A 22,675-nucleotide genomic window follows, 5' to 3' on the forward strand; every position below is an offset into this window, starting at 1 on the left:
AAAGAGACATGCTAGCCATTTGTTTCAAACTCAGCCACAACCTGCAGTCCAGCACCACATACTCCAGCGCTAGTACCTCATAGGGTGACCTTATGGCCCAACTGAACCTCATCGGGTCCCAGAAGCCAAATGGCCCTGCCATAGCCCTGCTTTTGAAGAAGAAAAGCCCTGGGTGGGAAAACCCTGGTGCACAGGGAAAAGCTCTAAATAGCTCTGTCAGTCCTGGAGACTCACAGAGGACAGTCTCTTATGAAAGAGATGGCTCAAGCTGCGTGAAGATTTAATTTACAACTGGGTCCCTCAGATCCTTTGAGACTTAGCAGCAGCAGCAACAGACATAAAGAGGTTGAGAGTTTTTAATACATGCTGCTTGCTGGGGACAGGCTGCCCCTGCAGCTATTAAGAGGTAAAAGGTAAAGATTTACAAGGAATGAGAACCTCAAATCAACAAAAAAACGCACTAAATACAGACACTTTAACCTGAACAGACTCCTTGGAATACTTAGAAAATACAAAAGGGTCTTCAAACGTTTGTGTTTCTTAAGAAGGAATTTAACATTCAGAAAAAACACCACACACCAATTGTAACTGCACTGTTTATCCCATAAAATAAAAAAATGACTTCTCCATTTTATTCACTATATAGTTTATACTCCAACTAGAGATGTGGTGCTTGAAATTCGTGCACTCGGGGCAGGGGGGGGGGGGGTCCCCAGCCTGGCCTGTGCCCTCTCACAGTGCGGGAGCCCCACGATTGATCTCCCCAAAGAGGTAGGTCCCTCCCTCCCATCTGGGGCTCCTTGATGGATTGCCCCAAAGAAGTAGGCCAGAGCCAGGGGTCCTGCCTCCACACTGGGCACGCAGAGTCAAGTCCCCACCCACCCGCACACACCTCGCTGCACACACAGCCCTGCCCACCCACACACGCCAGCTGTGCATGAAGCCTCCTGGTGATGGATTGCTACAGCATGAGGGCATCATGGCAGGAGGGCGTGAAGACCACATAGGCTTTTATTAGTATAGAATGCCTATATGCTATGTCTTATAATCCTTACAACATGTAAGGAATGGCTAGTTTTTATTTATTTTATCTTATTTTTTAAATCTTATTTTATTTTTTATTTTTTTAAAGGGGGGGGCTGCTGCCCAGCACTAAGGGGCTCGGGTGCTGTGCGCTGCCCCCCGATGCACAGGCTCAGTGCCCAGAACAAAGTTTTCTTTTCTTTTCTTTATTTATTTTTATTTTTTTAATATATATTTTATTAATTTTTTACAGAGAGGAAGGGAGAGGGATAGAGAGTTAGAAACATCGATGAGAGAGAAACATCGATCAGCTGCCTCCTGCACACTCCCTACTGGGGATGTGCCCGCAACCAAGGTACATGCCCTTGACCGGAATCGAACCTGGGACCTTTCAGGCCAACGCCCTATCCACTGAGCCAAACCAGTTAGGGCTTATTTTATTTTTTAAATCACCCCAGCCTCCTATCATAAACATATCTGGGAAACACCTTGTCCTGTTCCTGATGGTGACAGTTGGGACTCAGGTTACATTTACCCCTTTCCCCCACGCTGACCACCACAGCCCAGGACTAGAGACTGCACTGTCTCTTTCACCCTCTCAGTCCTGGGAGAATGTGGCTTTGGCCATGAGCTACAGCAGGCGTCTGTTGGGACCAGGCTTTTAACATCCATTTGTTATCAAGGGAGCAGTCATAGCAGAATTTCACTTAGAGTCAATAGCCAGTCTTTCCTGACGTTTCCATGGGGACCCGGAGTTTTAGAGCAATTTCAGGGAAAAACATTGGAAAGAAATTGAGGGGCAAAAAATACAGTCACACTGTTCTCACACACACACCATTTCTAGAAGCAGAGGGCATGGATGAATCACTTCCTCCTCAGGGCCCACGGGTGCAGAGCTGTGTGTGACTTCCTTGGGGCCAGGTGTGACCTAGTTCCTATGCTCAGAATACAGGAAAAATCAGGTTTGAGTCCTTAGTCCACATTACAGACATGCTTTTGTTAGTAACTTGCTGTGTGACCTTGGGGAAGTCACTTAACCTCTCTGGGCCTTGGTTGCCTTATGGAAGTTATTTTGAAAGCGTGCAAATGAGATTGTGTGTGCGTGTGTGTGTGTGAGAGAGAGAGAGAGAGAGAGAGAGAGAGAGAGAGAGAGAGAGAGAGAAAGAGAGAGGGAGAGAGAGAGAGAGAGAGAGAGAGAGAGAGAGAGAGAGAGAATTTTTCATAGTATGGAAGATAAAGCATTTTAAATAGCTCACACTTGCTGTGTGTCTAATGCACTATGTGCCAGATGGCTCTTCTAAGCCCTTTATGTGTGTTAATCCTTTCAATCTTCAAACAGGTATATAAGGTTGACACTATTCTTCTCCCCCTGTTACACATGGGAAACTGAGGCACGGGGAGTTAAAGGAACTTGCCCATAGCCATATAGCTAGTGGGGCAGAATTTGAATCCAGGTAATTTCCTCTAGGACCATCAATTACCCAGTTCCCAGTCCCTCCACATCCCGCAAATTCCCATCACTAGATAGGTGCTCTCTATTGTGGGGTGTTCAGCTTCCCCATAGCCTGGGCCAAGTGGCCTTCAAAGCTATTCACCTGAGCCCTAGTTGGTTTGGCTCAGTGGATAGAGCCTCGGCCTGAGAACTGAAAGGTCCCAGGTTTGATTCCAGTCAAAGCACATGCCCGGGTTGTGGGCTTGATCCCCAGTGGGGGACTTGCAGGAGGCAGCCGATCCATGATTCCCTCTCATCATGGATGTTTCTATCTCTCTCTCCCTCTTCCTTCCTTGCTGAAATCAATAAAAATATATTTAAAAAAACACACAAATATATTATCCCACCTCCATGTAGTAAAAAGTATACTAGTACAATGTTTTTTGTTTTTTTTTTTAAAAAAGCTATTCACCCAAAGTATCCTACTTTGTAGTTACTACAAATAATGCTTGTCTGTGACTTCAAACTTTGCAAACCTAAGATTCATCAAGGTTTTCTGTTTGTTTGTTTGTTTTTGTTTTTAAAAGTTTTTGTTTTTAAATCCCATGAGATGCTGATCAGTCAGCACACCAGTCGGGCTCAATGGAAGATAACAGAAGTCACTCTTGCTACCTGAAGCTAAAGGGGAATTGGTTCAAAGTCAAAGAGAAGGGAGCAAACCCTAGGAGAGGGGTCCTTAGGTCTAGCAGCCAGAGAAGCCACACTTGGTGCGTAGACCCATGGCAGCACCGTCCTTGGCTCGGAGCACACACGACATCCTAGAGGACAGAACTACAACATCAACAGGTGGCGTCTCCAAGCTGGTGCCATACCTCTGCCTTCCATGGGCCATTCATTCTATCATCAGCTCCTCTGGGATATGGGAACATGGTAAGACCAGAGAGAATCCTGGGGCTCCAGCACATGGACTCACTTATTTTGCTCTAAATGGACCCATGACCAGAAGAGATGTTGGCTTTGGGAAAAATTAACACTGTACTAGCATTTAGTTACGTGAGTCTCCAATGCCAAATTCTAGAGGCTGTGCCATTCCATTTCAAAGTTTCTTATAATCCGGCAGTGGTTATGTTTCAGCCAGGAACCATCCTGCTTGTCCTTGGTGCTTCTGAATGTCAAGTGAACTAATGATTGTGGAACCTGTAAGCTCAATGAAGACTCAAGGACGCACAGTCAATCAAGAGATGACAGATCTAGACCACAAGTAGTTTAATTCCTGATCCAATGATTTCCTTACCATCCCACCTGGCTTCCCTATATACTATTTTAGGTTTGGGGTTAAATGCATAGCTTCCATGCATACATTTTTATTAACCTTTCTCCTAGGATATATAATAAAATGCTGAAATCTGGACAATGATAATATCTATGAACTCTCCTGCACATGTTTTGAGACTGCAGACACTGCTAGACACACATGAGGAAACAGAAAATTGCAACAGAGGCCTTGAAAATGGAATGCATAATTTGGTACAAAACATGCAGTTTAAAAAGCATAATAGGATAGAAGATGCAACATTCCCTTCATAAAATTTAAGCATGCTTATAATAAAGGGAATTTAGAAAAAAAGAAAAGTAGAAATAAGTAAAAGAATAGTTCTCCCATTCCAATACAATCACCATTAGTTTTTGTTTTTCTCTCCATCTCAGTAGTATTTCCTTTAAATATCAGAAGCCAACCCCAAATATATGTTGATTTAAACATGTAAAAGATGTGTCTTAAGACATGAGGTTAAGAAACTTTAATTATCTAATTTGGTCATTTGGTAGGAAAAAAAGATTCTTCATATTCATCCTTATATTGCCACATTTGGTTATGGACATTATGACAGAGATGTGAATTACATTCAGATATATTGCTTAGTTTCACTACCTTTCTGGGTTCTAAAATGCAGAACAGGAACAATGATGTCTATACTATAACACCTTTGGCAATGAAGCGATTCTATGGGTAATGATCCCAAGGATCCCCCTTTAGAGGGGTCAGAAGCCTATAAACAATGGGATCCCCTAATGAGATTTATCCCAGTCCCCTGAACTAATCAATGCTTGACAGTCCTGACTCCTAAAGGACATGTGGCTACTATATTAAAGTTCAGTAACATGAGTTTATATTTAATTTTCATGGTACTTAGGACCAAACTGTGGGTGTGACTAAATATGACTGAAGCCATTGGAGAGCCCTCCTGCATCCTTTGATGAAGCCCAGCCTGGGCTGGGAATGACTTTCCACAGCAGCTCTGCTTGCATCCCATCAGTTCTACCGAGAGAGAGGCCTCATGCCCTCTCTCTGAGACAGCCTGACGGGGCAGGGAACACACAGGTCTCCATTCATGCCTTCGCTGCAGGATCCGCTGGAACTTCAGGATGGACTTGCTGGCCTACCTGGACCAGATGAGGCAGCGACCTCTGAGAAGTGGACAATGGCCCTGTGAGGCCTCGTATAAATCTCCCACACTCCCCACTTACGTTTCCACATGTGAAATTGGCAGAAGTTTTCTTCTTTTTCTAACATATTATGAAATGCTATTGTTAAGAGGTAAACCATAGTGACTCTTAGATGCTACTATGTTATGATTTCTTAGTTTGGGGTCTGAGATCTTATTTTCCAATCTATAAACAGTTATTGAGTAATCATTCTCCACCTCCCTTAATCCTACATCCATGCCGGCCCTGCTAAAAGTTGTCTTTCAAAGGCATACTTAATAACTTGCCTAGGCCAATGCTAATTTATGCTTATTTTAGAATGCTGATAACATAACTGGGCAAATGACAACCTTTCAGTCTTTAATTGGCAGCTTTTTGCATAATTCCATGTGTGTTTCATATAAATCTTGAGAATAGTTTTTTTTTTTTCTTTCAGAGAACAGCCTACATCAGGAGAAGGCAATCTGATTTAAACTACATACAAAATAATGCCGGATTTTAAAAAGATATCTGCAAGGCCAAAAATGGAAAGTGAACTGTACAGGAAACAGGTACAGCATAACACCAAACTATAAAGTTTATAATATAAAGGGTTAAAAAATAAATAAAAGCTTAGAGGAAAAGGAAATTGAATTTTCATGATGCAGAGATGAAAAGAACTACAAACTATTATTTTCCCTGAAAAGGTAAAAAGCTTTGAAATGTAAAAAGGCTCATAAGGCAAAAATACTTTCCTACATGATAGAGGATTCAACCAAGCACACAAGGGAATTGCAATGTTGCTTTTCCAAAAAGATTCTAGATTTAAGAATGGAAACAGGAAGATAAATTCCAGATTTATCAGAAAAGAACAAAGAGGCGGTTGTATTGGGATTATAATGTCCTTTCTTGAGGTTAAAATGATCCAATATGATATATATATGTGTGTGTGTGTGTGTGTGTGTGTGTGTGTGTGTGTGTATCTGTATTTATATATATATCTGTGTGTGTGTGTGTGTATATATATATGTATATATATATATATATATATATATATATATATATATATGTATTTTCCCTTTATTTAAAGATTATTTTCTTATGTGTGAATGAACAGATAATCAATCCAATTGATCTTGGTGTTTAGTTTTAAATATTATATAAAAATTAATAGTTATGGATATGACTGGGTCAATAAGTAAATAAAACTAATATTTCCAGCACATTAGTTCCTTTATTGGCATAATAATGTTACAGAGATATATTTAAAGTCTCTGAAGGGGTTTCTACTCCTGTATTTCAATTTTGCAGTAATTATGTTTTGCTTATAAATCACAGTTAAAATGTTGCTATGTCATTTATAAACTCAATTATATCGGGTCTTCCGATTTTTTTAAAACTCCAATTTTAAAAATTAGCACTGCATAATGAATTTACATTCAAGTTCTAGATAAGGAAAAATGTGAGGGCAGTGAATGCACATGCGTTCAGTTTATGCAGACCCACAAAATTGGACTGAGTGATTATCTGATGAATTCAGGGGGTTATAAAATCCAATTCAAACCTAAATCAGACATCTGAATGACTATCTGTGCTAGGCAGAGCAATGGTATTTATTAATGACATTAATCCCTGGAAATGATGAATATGTTATATCACATGGCAAAGGGGATTAAGTTAGCAGATGACATTTGGTTGCTAATCAGTTGAGTTTAAAATAGAAAAATGACCATAGATTAAACAGGGGGGCCCACTGTGATCACAATGGTCCCTAATCATGGCAAAGGGAAGCGGAAGAGTAATAGAGAAAAGACTCGGTCAGTCATGCTGGCTTTGAAGATTGAAGGGAGTCATGAGCCAAGGAAACAGGGCAGCCTCCAGAAACTAGAAAAGAAAGACAGGGAACTGATTTCTCCTCTACAGTCTCCAGAAGGAATATACCCCTGCCTACACCTTGATTTTAGCCCAGTGAGACCCATGTCTGACTTCTCACCTCCAGACCTATACAATAATACATCTGTGTGGTGTTTTTTTAAACTACTAGGTTTGTGATAATTTGTTTGCATAAGCAATAGAAGATTAACACAGTAATCATGTAGTGAATGGTCATGCCTGCAATTGCTTAATTATGACCCTGATTGAGAATGAAAGCAATTGTCCCTAATAAATACATATTGATTCCTCTATCACCTTGAAACTTTATTAGCAAAATAAATTGCTATTCTTTCTTACCATGGAAATAAAATTAAATTTTAGAAAAGAAGTATGTTAATGTTCTTTGTACTGTATTATGTTAATAATCATATATGAAAAATATATGTATTGTCTAAAGCATACCTGACAATATTTCTAAACTCTTTAAACATGACTTTGATTAATATCTACTGGATAAGAAACAATAAAAAAGACAAAGAAAGAAATGAAATAACTGTCTGAAAGTGGTGAGGGATCCATCACTGGGGATAATCAACCAAAGGAGCTAGCCCAGATGTGGCAGATGGTTTTCCTAATACAGAGGAAAATATTGACAATGAAAGTGTTGGCAGGAGGTTATTTCAAAAGATGAGTAAAATATCAGTATGATTTAAGAAGAAAAGGAACCAATAAGAAGCCACTTAAAATCATAATCACAAAACTATCTGATTGTTCACTAAATGTTTACAAATTATCAAAACTGCCTGGCCCGTGTGGTTCAGTGGTTGAGCATCAACCTATGAAACAGGAGTTCACAGTTCGATTCCAGGTCAGGGCACAAGCCCGGGTTGTGAGCTCAATCCCCAGTGGGAGGCATGCAGGAGGCAGCTAATTAAGGATCCTTTCTTATTGATGTTTCTATCTCTCTCCCCCTTACCCTTCCTCTCTGAAATCAATAAAAAATATATTTACTAAAAAACTGATCAAATTGCAATTACAGTTGACCCTTGAACAACACGAAGGTTAGGGGAGCTCAATGCCCTGCAGAGTTGAAATTTGTGTATAACTTTGACTTCCCTAAAACTACCAATAGCCTACTGATGACTGGAAGCCTTACTGATAACATAAACAGTTGATTGATACATATTTTACATGTTGTATGTATTACATACTGTATCCTTATGTAATAAAGTAAGCTAGAGAAAAATGTTAATAAGAAAATCATAAGGCAGAGAAAAATGTATATACAGTAATGTACGTATATTTATTTTAAAAAGTCCATGTAAAGTGGATCCACGCTGTTCAAACCTGTGTTGTTCAAGGATCAACGGTATTGAGTTCAGAACTCTTATATTTATATGTCAGACTCCTCCTTTTCATTTTTTTTACAATAGCTGGAAGAGATTACTATGTAATATTGATCCCTTGAAAATACTATTGCTTAACCAACTAAATAATAGTAAATTTCTTAAAATTCAAACCAATGTGCTCAGTATTAAAAAACACACAACAAAACAAAGCAAAAGCCACCCCTCCAAGTCAAATGCAGTATGTTTAGTGTATTGTTTTATAGCAGCAAATACCTTCCAGATGCTGTGCAGAACCCACTCTTCTCTTTTTTCAGCCAACAGAGGGAATGCTATAAAATTACCTGATGATTGTGCTGCACTGGTAGGTATGAGTTCATAGGAGAGTAGTAATCTTTATACAAAATGAAATGTGTTCACAGAAGAAAAAAGCCACTCTAGTTATGTCCCATCTATTTCCTGTGCCTGATTATCTGCTATCTTCGCCACCAAGCATCCGAGGGACCTGGTTGCCAGGGAGATTAAATACTAGATGGCCAAACATTCTCTAGAACCCAGATCTGTTGGTCATCTCCACAGTACATAGCAACTGAGGGGCAAGATGCTGACACCTTGGAGGGGGCATTTTGATAGGATGAGGTTCTGTATTTGCTTAGGCAGTGGTCGGCAAACTCATTAGTCAACAGAACCAAATATCAACAGTACAACGATTGAAATTTCTTTTGAGAGCCAAATTTTTTAAACTTAAACTATATAGGTAGGTACATTGTTATTAACTTAATTAGGGTACTCCTAAGGCTTAGGAAGAGCCACACTCAAGGGGCCAAAGAGCCGCATGTGGCTCACAAGCCACAGTTTGCCGACCACTGGTTAGAGTATCCACAAAGTGGCCAATTTCTATTCCTTCCAAACCAACATTCCTGCTCTTTTCTGTATTTCTCAGAACCAACTCCACACCAAAGCAGGTTGCGAGGAGCAGTATTTTTCACGTTGGACATGAGCCGAAATTAACTTCATGGTGATGAACCAAGAGTCTTCCCTGATCCTTAGAAATGATGTGAATGATGCAAATAACTCTGTGAATAATTTGCAAAGCACTGGTCAGTCTACAATTGTCTAACATCTGCCATGTTCTCCACTTCAGTTTTATTTACTAGGGGCTTTAAGGTCATTAGGGCCACTGTTAAAGTGATAATACTTCTAGGACAGTAAACTGAGGGCTCTGGCACAAAAATAATTAAGGACACAGGACTGATCTGAAACTGGGTACCACCCAGGCAGGCAAATAGAATTTACAAAGCCAAAATCTTGACCGTGAAATATAATTTGGTATCTATCTTATTTCAGAGGTGTAATTTATTAAAAACCTCACTGGTCCTGTATTTGACTATTCCCCAAAAGGAAAGCTTATAACCTACATTTAGCATTCTCAAGAGACTAAAACAATACCATTAAACAGGAAGTATAGTATAAGATTATATCTGTGAGTTTTTTCCTGAGTAAACAACCAAACATAATAAACTCCAAAATTAAAGCATATAAGGAGTTAAAATATTATCTCTGAATTTTGGCGAGCTCCATTATTGGAGAAAACATGTTTAAGAAATCTCTTCAGCAAGATCAGAACAGCATAATACATTTTTTTTTACTGCACACTAAATGATAAACTTACATCAGAATTAAATCTCAACTGGCAAATGTTGCATGATATGATTTGCTTTCTTCGATGAGGAAGAGGAACCCCGAATGTATGATTTATTACAGCTTTCTGAATCGGGTCCATCTGTAATGAGAAAAAAAATACAACAAATAGAAATAAAGCTTGTCAGTTCCATTGGAATGTTGCCTACTTCATTAAAAAGCCAATCTGTACAGCTTCAATCTACTGCTCACATTAAAAAAAACATTTTTTTTAAAGAAATGGCATTTCTACTTTGTCGAAAAATAGAAAACAATAAAACTCAAAGCTCACTATGATAAGGGAATAATAAATGTACCCATTAGAGTCTGCATACTAAATGTTTTTCTCACTTAGGATTAACAATTGTCTCAGTTTAATAATCCTAAAATATAATTAAAGGTTTATCAAAACTCAAGTTATTATAAATGCCAGCAATCTTACACAGAAGTTTGTTTGCACCGTTGGCCTAAATGGACTTCAAAATAGACTTGGTCAGAGGATCAGCTCTGAAAATAAATGATGCACCATTATCCAACCTTATGCTATGTTTTATATCTTTTCTACCTCAAGAATATAGTATACAATTCCTGCTTTCTAAGAATTCAAATATATAGAGCTATCAACGCAATCAATAACAAATTATTGATTCCCTAATACATACTGATATCCTATGGATTTATTATTTGAGGTTCAAAGAGTTTGGCCACATATCAGTTATCTCACTCCATCCCATTTCCCAGGACAGGACAAGTGACACCAAATACATAATATCAATAATCCAGCTTTAATAAAACATAATGTCTCCTCATCAAGCTCTGTCCTACAGTGCACATTAGTGGTTCTCAACTATTAGAGTCAGGTAAAATTTTTGATCTGCTTCTTACTATATGTACAACTTCTTTGCTAATCTGTGTCTGTTAAGGTTGTTATGAGGTTTAAAAGTGATAATTCGTGAAATTAACTTAGCACAGTCAATACTGGGCACATTAAGAAGTCAATAAATGTTGGCTATTACAGATTCTCCATTGTAGTACATGTGAGATCAAGGTTAACGTGAGCCTCACACTCCTTTTGTCATTCTTGGCATACTATCCATATCTCATGTGGTAAAAAAAAAAAAAAAAAAAACACCACACAACAACATTTCAAAATGATTTAAATGTCACACATGTAGCCATGGCTTCTGGTGAATGCTTGCGAACTTCGGAACCCTTTTTTTTCAAATGGCATTTTAAAAAATAAATATGCTTATTTATTTTTAGAGAGAGGAAGGGGTAGAGAAACATTGATCTGTTGCCTTCAGTACCCACCCCAAATGTGGACCAAACCCACAACCTAGATATGTGCCTTGACTGGGAATTGAACCCGTGACCTCGAACCGACTGTGTACAGGATAACACTCCAGCCAACTGAGCCAGACCGGCCAGGGATGGAACTCTTAACTCTCATCAGATACAAAGTCCTTATGAGAGTGATCCCAATGGGTTGGAATATTTCAGACATGACTTGACGGACACACATCAAAATTAAGAATGGGCCTGTGAAATAATGATCTAATAATCACCTGTGATACACTGTAGTTTGTTAACTGCCCTAAACAAGTCATTGATAAGTCCCACCTCCTTTTGTTTATTTCAAATCATCAGAACCAGTTGACTCATGGGCTCTTCTCACTGTAGGTAGGAGGAAGTTCCTATCTATATTTACAACTATTAGGTTACATAGGTACTCTTAATGTACTTTTCTAAATAGCGGCACTCAGCATTTATTAAGTGCCTTCTATATACTAAATCCTAGGCAAGGTGGTTTATATATTAAACAGTTACAATAATAAAAACAAAACAAAACAAAAAAGTCATGGGTGTAACCATTTTATCTTCCACAGTCACTTTAAATGTTTTTATCTGATGTGAATCCTTGTCTAGATTCTGAATGAAACTCAGCTATATGATTTTTCTGGTCACTTCCAGTATGAACAAATTCTAGCATCTTCCCCCACCCCTTATTAGTGATTTCAAACATATTTTCTTTTTAACCAGTTTTATTTAGATACTAGAGGCCCAGTGCATTAAATTTGTGCAGGAGGGGGGGTTCCCCTCAGCCCAGCCTGCACCCTCTCCAATCTGGGACCCCTTGGGGGATGTCTGACTGTTGGTATGGGCCTAAACCAGGAGTCAGACATCCTTCTCACAATCCTGGACCACTGGCTCCTAATCACTCACCTGCCTGCCTGCCTGGTCACCTCTAACACCCCCCACCCCGCACCGGCCTGATTGCCCCCTCTTGGCCCCACAAGCCTGCTTGTTCAGTCCTTTGGTCGTCCTTCACTAACCCCCCTGTCAGCCTGGTCATAGGCAGCCATCTTGTGAGGGTGTGTGGGTTAATTTGCATATCACCTCTTCATTATATAGGATAATTTACATACAATAACATTCACCAATGCTAACTGTAGAATTGGATGAGATTTGACCAATATGTACAGTAATACTAATTATCACATAGGACATTTCATTACCTGGAAAGGTTCCCTTCTGCTCCTCTATGGTTAATCCCTTTCTTTCACCCGAGTCTTTGAAACCACTGGTTTGCTTTCTGTCACTATATTTTTGCCTTTTCTCAAAGTTCATATAAGGGGAATCGTACATGTGGTCTTTTGTGTCTGGCATCTTTCATTAAGCATAATGCTTTCAAGAATGAACCATGTTGTTGCATGTATCAGTAGCTTATTCCTTTTTATTGCTGAGTGGTATTTCTTTATATGGAAATACCACAATGTGCTTATCCATTTGCCAGCTGATGAATATCTGAATTGTTTCTGGTGAATTCCATAATCTTTTCAAGTCTCAATGCACATCTAAAGCGCATTCCTAAATTCAGTTCATCAATTTAATACAAACATTAAAATTAATTCAAAGTTATAGTCTCTTTTCTGTAAATTGAACCTATCATCAAATAGTAGTTTGAAAGGCAATAGGAAATGGTACAGGATTTCTCTCTCCCCTCCCCTTTCACACACACACGCTTCTCCAAGTCCCCCAACCCAACTAAGCTTCTAAACCTTTGTCAACCCATAACACCCCTATGTTTTCAGACCCGAAATGGACAGTGGGCAGAGCCTGAGAAAGCCAACAGTCACAGAGATGTGTGACTCTGTTTCAACAGCCTTCATTCTACTTTCCAAGATCCCTCTATATTACCTTAAACATGCCATCACAACGCTGCCATGACAACAAATACGGAGACCCCTGGGGGATAATTTCCCTTTTTAGCCAACAGGTAAAGAAAATAAAATGCAGAAAGAGGTCACTGACTTAGAGGTAGTTACCTTGTTATGTTATATTGCACCTGTTCTGTACATAAAGGAGGCCCATTTCTACCAGGGAATAAGGTGAATTATGCCTATAACCCACTTGGGAATACTGAAGTCCACTTATAATAATACTATGAAATAAAAATGAACTATGCATTTATATTAAATATGCGCTCTAAAATGTAGTACAGAGTTTTTATCATATATTGGCGAGCAGCATATTTTGATCTTTCAGTAGCACTGTGGAAGCAGTGACTACATTCCTTCCAAGTTTGTGTGGGAGGCATTTTGGAACTAGACACCATGCAAATGTGGCATATTCTCTAGGTTTAATTCTTTTGTTTGAATTGAATGATGATCTGATCACTGTGACTATAAAAGCAAATTTCACAATGCAAAGTCCTGTATTCTTCTTCGGAGACAATTTCATTTCCCAGTGTACTTACAAAAAAGGCACCTAACTAAATTATATTTTAAAGATGAATTCACAAACTAGAGTTACACCAACACAAGTATTTATCTTTTATCATTTTAGGAATCTAGTACAAAATGATAAGTTTAATGCCTTCATTAATTAACATAAATCATTATCATATTCACCTCTCTAATACATTCATCTATAAATATATGTAAAACCATTTACAACTAAAAATTTGGAAGGGGCAAAAATCTAACTAATAACTAGTTCTGTTGTTAAATAGTTAACTAAATGAATCTACATGGTATGTAACTAAAAGTAGTGTCTACTATCCACTCAGGAACACACACACAGCCACTTTGATCATTTTGTTTACACATACCATTATTTATCATTATGATCAAACATTTTGTTCAAAACCAAAGTCATATATGTTGGTCCCCCCATGAACGAAATAGGAGTGATCTGTCAAAACAATCACGCCTTACTATGTATGTGTATGCACATTATCATTAGTTTTTCTACAAAATCAGTCTCTTAGAGATGCCAATAAGTGTAGACAAGAATAAAGGGAGGGTGTCAAAAAAGTTGTAGGAAACCTAGGTATAACAACCTGGACATTCACAATGCACAATAAAATATTAAGTTCTCTGAGATGCCTCACAATAAAAAATGTTTTAAATAAATAATTTCTAAAATAATATAACTGGAGTGCTCATTGTTTTCTTTTTTAAATTTAGCATCCGTGTTTCGATGCATGCAGTTTAGAACATAGATAATATGAAAAATGAAATCATTATAAAAATAAGAATAAAATGTAAAGCCTTCAGTAGAAAAGTAAAGGCACTAAACTAAAAATGTAATAGATAGAAATCAGATCCATAAAAGCTTTGATACATTTCACCTATTCCAGGCAGCACTGAATTAAAAACTGGTAGAAATGGTAAAATATACATGGTATTTTAATCCATATTTAACTAATTTCTAAAGTGGGAGACTTTGAAAGCTAAATTCTCTAAATACAATACCTAATCTCCCAAAGCAAACAAACAAACAAAAGCAAAGAATGATTCTGTACCTATTAATATGCACACCCAAACCCTAGACAAAAAATCAATTTCAAACTCAGCCTATGGCCTAATTTAAAGCCAAATGACTATGTTATTCTAGATTTCAGGCTTAAGGATCTTTGCATTTTTATCTAGGCCCTGCTTCCCCCCACCCCCTCCCCTCTGGGCATTCTGCTAAATTGATTTGTAAATAAGTGTGCAAGGCACAGCCTCAGGTAGAACAGCCACAGCTCAAGGTTCCCTTCCCTAGGATGTCTGCTTTATTATCAGAGAGGACCTGGCTTAACCCTGAGTTGACATATCCTGCTCTAAGAGAACTGCTCTCTTTAGGTTCCTATTATTATTGTGGCTTTCAGTTTTAAATTCAAAGAATAAAAACTTAAATGGCAGGAAGTTTAGAAGTCCAGAAATATAAAGGTTATCTCCTCCAGCTGGCATTTCTACATAACAATGGCAAGTAAAAACTTTAAAGGTTATACTTGAGGGCACTTACAGTTTTTTGGTATGTCTATTTTTATGTTTATAAGCATTATTTCTATCTTAGCAACTTACTGAGGAGTTCTCATTGACCCTTGCCTAAAACCATACAACTAGTAAGTGCTGTGATATCCATTGTCCTGAATATTTGTGACCCATTAGTATTAAGTGGCACTAAGTAGAGACCCTGGTAGATTTAGTACTTCAACTATTAATTAGTAAAATTTGTGTTTATATGACTTACATTCACACATTAGAAAACACTAATGAGACATCCTATATAATAAAAGGCTAATATGCAAATTGACTGCAAGGTCGCTATGATGCTCACTGACCACCAGGGGGCAGACTCTCAACGCAGGGGGTGCGCCGTTCAGCCAGAAGCTGGGCTCATGGCTGGTGAGCGCAGTGGCAGTAGTGGCAGCCTCTCCAGGCTCCGGGGCAGCACTCAGGATGTCTGATTGACTGACTGATGGCTTAGCCATCAGTCAGACATCCCCCAAGGGCTCCTGGACTGTGAGAGGGTGCAGGCCAGGCTGAGGGACCCCCTTGAGTGCACCAGAGTGCATGAATTTTGTGCACCGGGCCTCTAGTTCCTAATCCATTCCTGCAGCAAATTTGTCCATTTGAAAATTTTTGTCATTTTTCTTTAATTTTTTATATGGACTTACAAGTTACATACAAAAAAGCATACACGTCTTAAGTGTATCATTAGTTGCATTTTAACATGTGCATAGTCTCATGTTATCACCATCTCCAAAAAGATATAGGATATGTTCTGTAATTTAGACATTCCCTGGTCCTGCTTTTGCCCAGTCAATACCCTCCAGTGATCACTACCACTGTAAGATTATCAAAAGAGATTATTTTTTCTGCTTTTGTACATCATAAAATGTAATTTGCACAGTATGCATTCTTGGGTGTACGTATGGCTTCTTTCATTCAGCATTGTGTTTGTGAGTATTTTTGTCCATTGTCAGTGCTGTGTAGTATTCTATTGCATGATCATACCAGGACTGTTTGCCAACTCTACAGTTGATGGAGATCTGGGTTTTCTGTTTGAATCTATTATGAGTAAAATTACTGTAAATATTTGTGAGTATGGGTTTTGTTGGACATAGCAGTCATTTCTCTGAGGTATATAACTAGGAATTAAATGTCTAGGTAGGATATGCTTTAATAGATACTTCCACAGAGTTTTGCAGAATGGTTGTTATAATGCTGCAGTGTAATTCTGGCCTTAACTACCTGGAGTTAGTGCAGTCTCCACAGGTCACATCCACAGTCTTCACCAAGACTGTCCTCACTTTAGAATCTAGCCACAAGTCACCTGCACTTCTGAGAAACTGCCAATTTGAGGGTTTTCATGACTCCTGAAGGTCAGTAAGTTGCTAGAATGACTAACAGAACCCAAGCAAGCACGATACTTACAACTCCAGTTTCATTATAAAGGCTATAAAAGAGAACCAGCCAAATGAAGAGACCAATAGGGTGAGGTCTGGAAAAATCCAGAATGTGAAGCTTCCATATCCTCTCCCCACAGAATCAAGACATCTTACCAGGATGCATTACAGTCCCAACATCTTCCCAACCAAGAAGTTCACCCAAGCCTTGCTGTCCAGAGTTTTTATTGGGGTTTTATGACATAGGCATGATTGATTGATTAATTGGTCACATGACTGACCTCAATCTTCAGCCCCTTTCACGTCCCTGGAGGTCATAAGGACATTTTCTACTCTAAGCCCTACCCTCTAATCACTAGTGACTGGCCCCTGTCCTGAGGTATTCATCAACATAAACTCAGGCATGATCCAAGGTGTGAGAGATTAACAAAGACATTCTTATCACTCAGGAAACTCCAAGATTTCAGAGGTTACCTCCCAGGAACTGAGAATGAAGAGAGTCAAATTATTATACAACAGTTGTGCATCTTTATACTTCTCAATGCATACTCTCATTACATAGCTGTAAGCATAAAATAGAATATTTTCCTTTTCTTCCATTTAACAGTGGATTGGAAGTATACTTTTATTTAACTTCAGGTTTATATTTACCAATTAAATGGTAGCATACTGCTTCACAAAATGATTGTATCGCCATTTACTGAGCCATTTCTCTGTCACTGCAGACTGAGCTTGTCACAATGTTAAATTGCACTGCACAGGTCATCCTTTTGGGTCTAACTTTATTCTAAGAACCATAGCATCTGACAGCTGGGAAAAAAAAATCCCAGTGATCACATTTTCCCTCTCATTCTATTGACAAGGCCACGGAAGCCCAAAGAGATGAATTATTCTACAAAAGAAATGGGCAAGAAACCAACTCACCACTTCCTAGTTGTAGGTTCTTGCCGCTATAATCTTTCCCCCTAAATATGAGTAGCAAATGGTTAAAATCTACTCTAAAATCTGTCTTCTTTTATTTGCTAGCTGTTTTATTTTCATGTTTCTATGCCTCTCTAAAGTGGAATGAAAATCACTGTTGGGTTGTGGTCAATAATGAAATATACACAATGTACACAGATCCCAGCACTGTCTGACATAGAAAGCATTAAAAACTGCAACTGTGTCTGCTATTATTATTTCACAACAATAACAGTAAACATCACCATTCCTTTTCAGAGGCAGAAAACAATAACTAATTTCAGGTGAGTGCTTAGATGTGTGAGGCAGGCCTGGGTCCCATTGTTCTTCATAGCCAGCAATTAGCATAATAGCTCACACATATCAAAGACTTAACAGATGTCTGTTGAGCTGCTAAATAAATCAAAGCCCCAAGTCAAAACATAATAGTGTCTGAGTGGTATTAACAATAGCAGTGGGAAAATCTGGTCTACAAGGAATCTTTAGGCCTGGGAGGTGAAGAGCTTATTAAGAACCAAAGGCAAGTAGGAGATGACTCCAGGATACAATATGGGACAAAGGATATAGACCAGTGCTTCTCAACCTTCCTAATGCCACGACCCTTTAATATAGTTCCTCATGTTGTGGTGACCCCCAACCATAAAATTATTTTCGTTGCTACTTCATAACTGTAATTTTGCTACTGTTATGAATCGTAATGTAAATATCTGATATGCAGGATGTATTTTCATTGTTTCAAATTGAACATAATTAAAGCATAGTGATTAATCACAAAAACAATATGTAATTATATATGTGTTTTCCGATGGTCTTAGGTGACCCCTGTAAAAGGGTCGTTCAACCCCCAAAGGGGTCGCGACCCACAGGTTGAAAACCGCTGATATAGACACTGGGAGTAAAATCTACAACTGCAAGCCACCAAGCAGTATTTTCATATTATCTATGGTCATCTAAGCAAATGGTTAATGGACTCTCTTTACACTTTGTATGCCAACATCAGACCATTTTTCCACCAGGCATCTTCTTTTTTTTTATTATTAAGGTATTAAATATGTGTCCTTATCCCCTCTTTACCCCCCCACCACTCCCCCACTCATGCTCTCACCCCCCCTGGTGTCTGTGTCCATTGGTTATGCTTATATGAATGCATACAAGTCCTTTGGTTGATCTCTCCCTCTTACCCCCACCCTCAAAGGCTAACAGACACACTGGTCCCCTGATCAGTTAAAGAGAAGTCTATCTTGTTCATAAAGCCAGTGCTTGAGCTTAAATATGCAAAGGCATGCCCTGGCTGGTTTGGCCCACTGGATAGAGCGTTGGCCTGGGGACTGAAGGGTCCCAGGTTCAATTCCGGTCAAGGGCATGTACCTTGGTTGCAGGCACATCCCCAGTAGGGTTTGTGCAGGAGGCAGCTGATCAATGCTTCTCTCTCATCGATGTTTCTAACTCCCTTTCCCTCTCCCTTCCCCTCTGTAAAAAATCAATAAAATATATTTTTAAAATATGCAAAGGCATTTGAATGCTCACCAAGTAGTCAGGACGTGTCCACGTGTAAGAGACATTTCATTGTGGGTAGCTTTCTGCCATGGCTATTTCCCCTAATGTTCTATGAGGCAGATAATCAAGTGAAACACAGAAAGTTCAAAGTGAAGGATGGATAAGCTTGAGGGAATCTTAAGGCAGCATTTTTCTTAGAATGATTTATGCATTCAAGGAAAGTACATTTAACCAAGGTAGTGAGGCCCTGTCAGGGATTGCCCACAGATACCTGCACTCCAAGATTTTTAAGTGAATAGATAGAACTGTTACCAATACAATTTCTCAGTCATGGAAAATTAATCCTTACCCCTCTTTTGTGCCCCCCCCCCCCACGTTTAGAAATCATCTATTTGAGGTTATTTTTAGTGAGTAGGGGCTGTTTCACCTCGGCTCATATCCCTAGTAGCTCTCATTCCTTCCCCTGATTCAGTGAGCACTAAATATATATTTAAATTTTATTTAAATTTCTCACTTTATAAGTGAGAAAATCTATACCCCCAGGTGAATATAAAGTTCGGAATAAAAGGATAGAAGGTGAATTCATTCTATTGGTGAGTTCCTTTTTCTGCAACAATAGCCAAAAAGATAATAATATGTTTCCTTAAAAAGAATGAATGTTGCCTGATCATACTAATATCATCCCGCAGAGAAGATGCCAGTATTTAATTTGGATGGACACTTTAGAAACCTTTTTTATCAGCATTACTGGGACTTGATTTGACTCAAAAGTTTTGATCGGAATTCTGTTTCTGGGGACTTAAACAGCAAAATCTCTTTTAAAGACCATGAATGCCTGTGGTGCCGGCCTGTGTAAGAAGACAGGTTTCTCAATTCTCGTCAGGCCCGGCTCTGAATAAGGTGTACGGTGATTAAACCCAACAACTCCAGAACTGGGATTCCATTTACATGGAGAACATGGCATTGACTGAGCAGGAAAATAAATTCCAAAAACCCCTGCTATTAGCAGCTGTACCGGAAGTCCACAAACACATCTGGTTCCTGAGCAGGTCACTAAAATGTGGGACAGGTGCTAAAACCCACTGCACTCTGCGATGAAAAGAACGGTAAGGCCAAAATATTTGTATATATATATCATTGATGGTAAATTAAGGATTTTCTCTTATTCTGAAATCACTCACTGTCCTTTCTACTTTTCTGTTGTTAAACTCCTTCCTTTTTTTCAAATCATGTTGCTATTACATGGGTTAATGGATTGAAACAATTAAAATATGAAAGTGCTATGTTAATTGGCCTTTTAACATTTCCCTTTTAATATTTTAAGCTTGTATTAGTTTCCTAGGGCTGCTGTACAAAAAGTATGCCAAACTTGGTGGGTTAGAACAACAGGAATTCATTATCTCACTGTTTGGGAGGTGAGAAGTTGGAAATCAAGTTGTTGGCAACCCAATGCTCTGTAAGGAGAAGGATCCTTGCCTATCTCTAGCTTCTGCTGGTTTACCAGCAATCTTTGGCAATCCTTGGCTTATAGATACACCCCACCCCAATCTTCCATCTTTATGTTGCATTCTTCCAAAGTGTGTTGGTATCTGTGTCCAAATTTCTAATTTTTGTAAGGACACCACTCATATTGGATTATGGACCATTCTCCTGAATCCATTTTAACTCAATAACCTCTGTAAAGAGCCTATTTCCAAATAAGGTCTCATTCTAATGTATTACAGGTTAGGACTACCACATACCATTTTTTTTTTGGGGGGGGGGGGAGACACAATTCAAGCCATAATAAATGGAATGGACAATATAAAAATCTAGAAGCCACTGGGAAATATAATTTAGGCAGTAATTCTAGGATTTCTTGCTTAGAGATGAAATACAAATTAAAATAAGTTTACTTGTTTTAGTGGCTAAAACTAAAGGGAAAGTCTGAACAACCCATGTAACACTGAGACCATTCTTTGCCCACCTTTTCCTTAACATGTTCACTTTTAGCCTCAAAGAGTTCTGTGATCCCCAAGGGTCTGGGAAGAAGAAACAAGTTCAGGGAACTGAAATGTACATGGAGATGACAATGGAATTGAAAGGAGTGTAGATCATTACCAGTGAGCCTGCAAACAATTTAGATGAGGTACGTTTGAAATGTCACAAATTCAAAGCTATAAAGTCTATAGGACAATTAAACAATGGCACATTGGAATGAGCTATGTGAGTGATTATTCTAATTTAATTATTTGGTTAAATTAGAAAAGACATAAAGTTGGGGCTACATATTTTGGATTGTATTTTCTTTTGCTCCTTTGCTTGTTTGTTTCTTTGTCTGAACCACAATTATGGCTTTGAGAAAGTATAATGATGGGTGCAATGGCTCTTTTTATACAACTTCCATCTCTGTAGGTAATCCATCTGGTCTCTTCCAGAGTGAAAATTCCAAGGTAACGCATGTATATTGAATTAAGCACATAAGGATAACTTTGCTTTTTATGCTTTGTTCAAAAATGCAAATAGGCATATATGTACACACACATGCATACATATCATTTATGTACAAATTTATGTAGCAGATTTATCCATCAATTCCCTACATAAAATCTCCAACTGCTTAGAATTTGGCATAATCCCATTTCTGTTTTTGGGCTAGGCTTGATAATTTCTTAAAATATTCTACTTCTCCTGGCATTAGAGTATTCATTCGCTAATTCTCACATGCACTTGCCCCCACCCCCTACCCTTTCTCTTAGCCAGTGATGTGGAATTCAAGCCACAAGGGGTATTCTGTGTTGGCAAACACTGCCTTCCATGATCTTGGCCAGCCCACATCTCTGGATTTATTTCCATTCCTCCTTGCCTCTGATGCTTTGCTCCTATAATACAGATCTGCTGGCAATCCCTTGCATAATTCATTGAGGTTTATTGTCTCCTTATCTTTTGTAAGACTCTTTTATTTTTTCAATATTTATTACTTATATATTACATGTATAATTCCTACCTATCCTTCAAAATGCTATTTTTCCCCCAAGAGAATCCCTTCTAGTCTTTCAATAGTTAAGGCTAAATACCCTTCCTCCCAGTCCCCACAACACCCTATGCATTTTAGAATCACGTTATAATACCCACCACTCAAATACTCTGCTTATAGCTCTCCCCTCCCAAAATTGCAAATGGTGTAGAAAGTTTTGTTTGTCTTTGGAAAACAAGTGTATGAGCACAGAAAATGCTCAAGAACGTTTTGTTGTTGAAGAAAGCAATTAGATATGCAAAAGCAGCCTCTCCTGCCAACTGTCAATCACTTTAAGGAGAAAAATGTGGCTGGCCCAAGACAAAATTCTTGGTTGATGATACTTTGTTCAATTTCATAGAAAAATTGCATTGTCATCAAATTGCATTGTCATCTGAAGCTGATTGTGTTTTGGAACCTTGATGTAAATATGCAAAATGAACTGCATGTTTTAAAGTACAAAATAATAATCTGTCTCTTAAAATGCTTGCCACATAGTTAAGGCCATTCTTCTCAACCCTGGCTGTACAGTGGGAATCACCCAGGAAGCTTGTTAAAGGTGCAGGGCAGAGCCCCAACAAAAGGCAAATCCATTCAATGTTTAAAAGGCTCGATAGGAAACACAGACAGAGTCATAGATAGAGAGCATGCAGACAGCTGTTGGGGAGGAGAAGGGGCTGGGTTGGAGGTGGAAGAATTGAGCAAAAGAGAAAAAAAGGAAATAA

At 38.6% G+C, this 22,675-nt stretch overlaps 1 protein-coding gene across 3 annotated transcripts in view; it reads right to left on the bottom strand.

Annotated features, from left to right (window-relative positions):
• The window catches only part of ZNF385D (zinc finger protein 385D), a 696,979-nt gene that overhangs the window by 103,257 nt on the left and 571,047 nt on the right, over positions 1-22,675 (bottom strand). For all 3 annotated transcript variants that reach the window (XM_081105789.1, XM_081105791.1, XM_081105790.1), the window contains one exon: positions 9,812-9,922. In XM_081105789.1, coding sequence (XP_080961915.1) covers positions 9,812-9,922 — 111 coding nt within the window. The remainder of the gene's footprint in view (positions 1-9,811; positions 9,923-22,675) is intronic.

The sequence above is a fragment of the Myotis nattereri genome, assembly GCF_964212035.1.
Source record: "Myotis nattereri genome assembly, chromosome: 14".
NCBI classification, from domain to species: domain Eukaryota; kingdom Metazoa; phylum Chordata; class Mammalia; order Chiroptera; family Vespertilionidae; genus Myotis; species Myotis nattereri.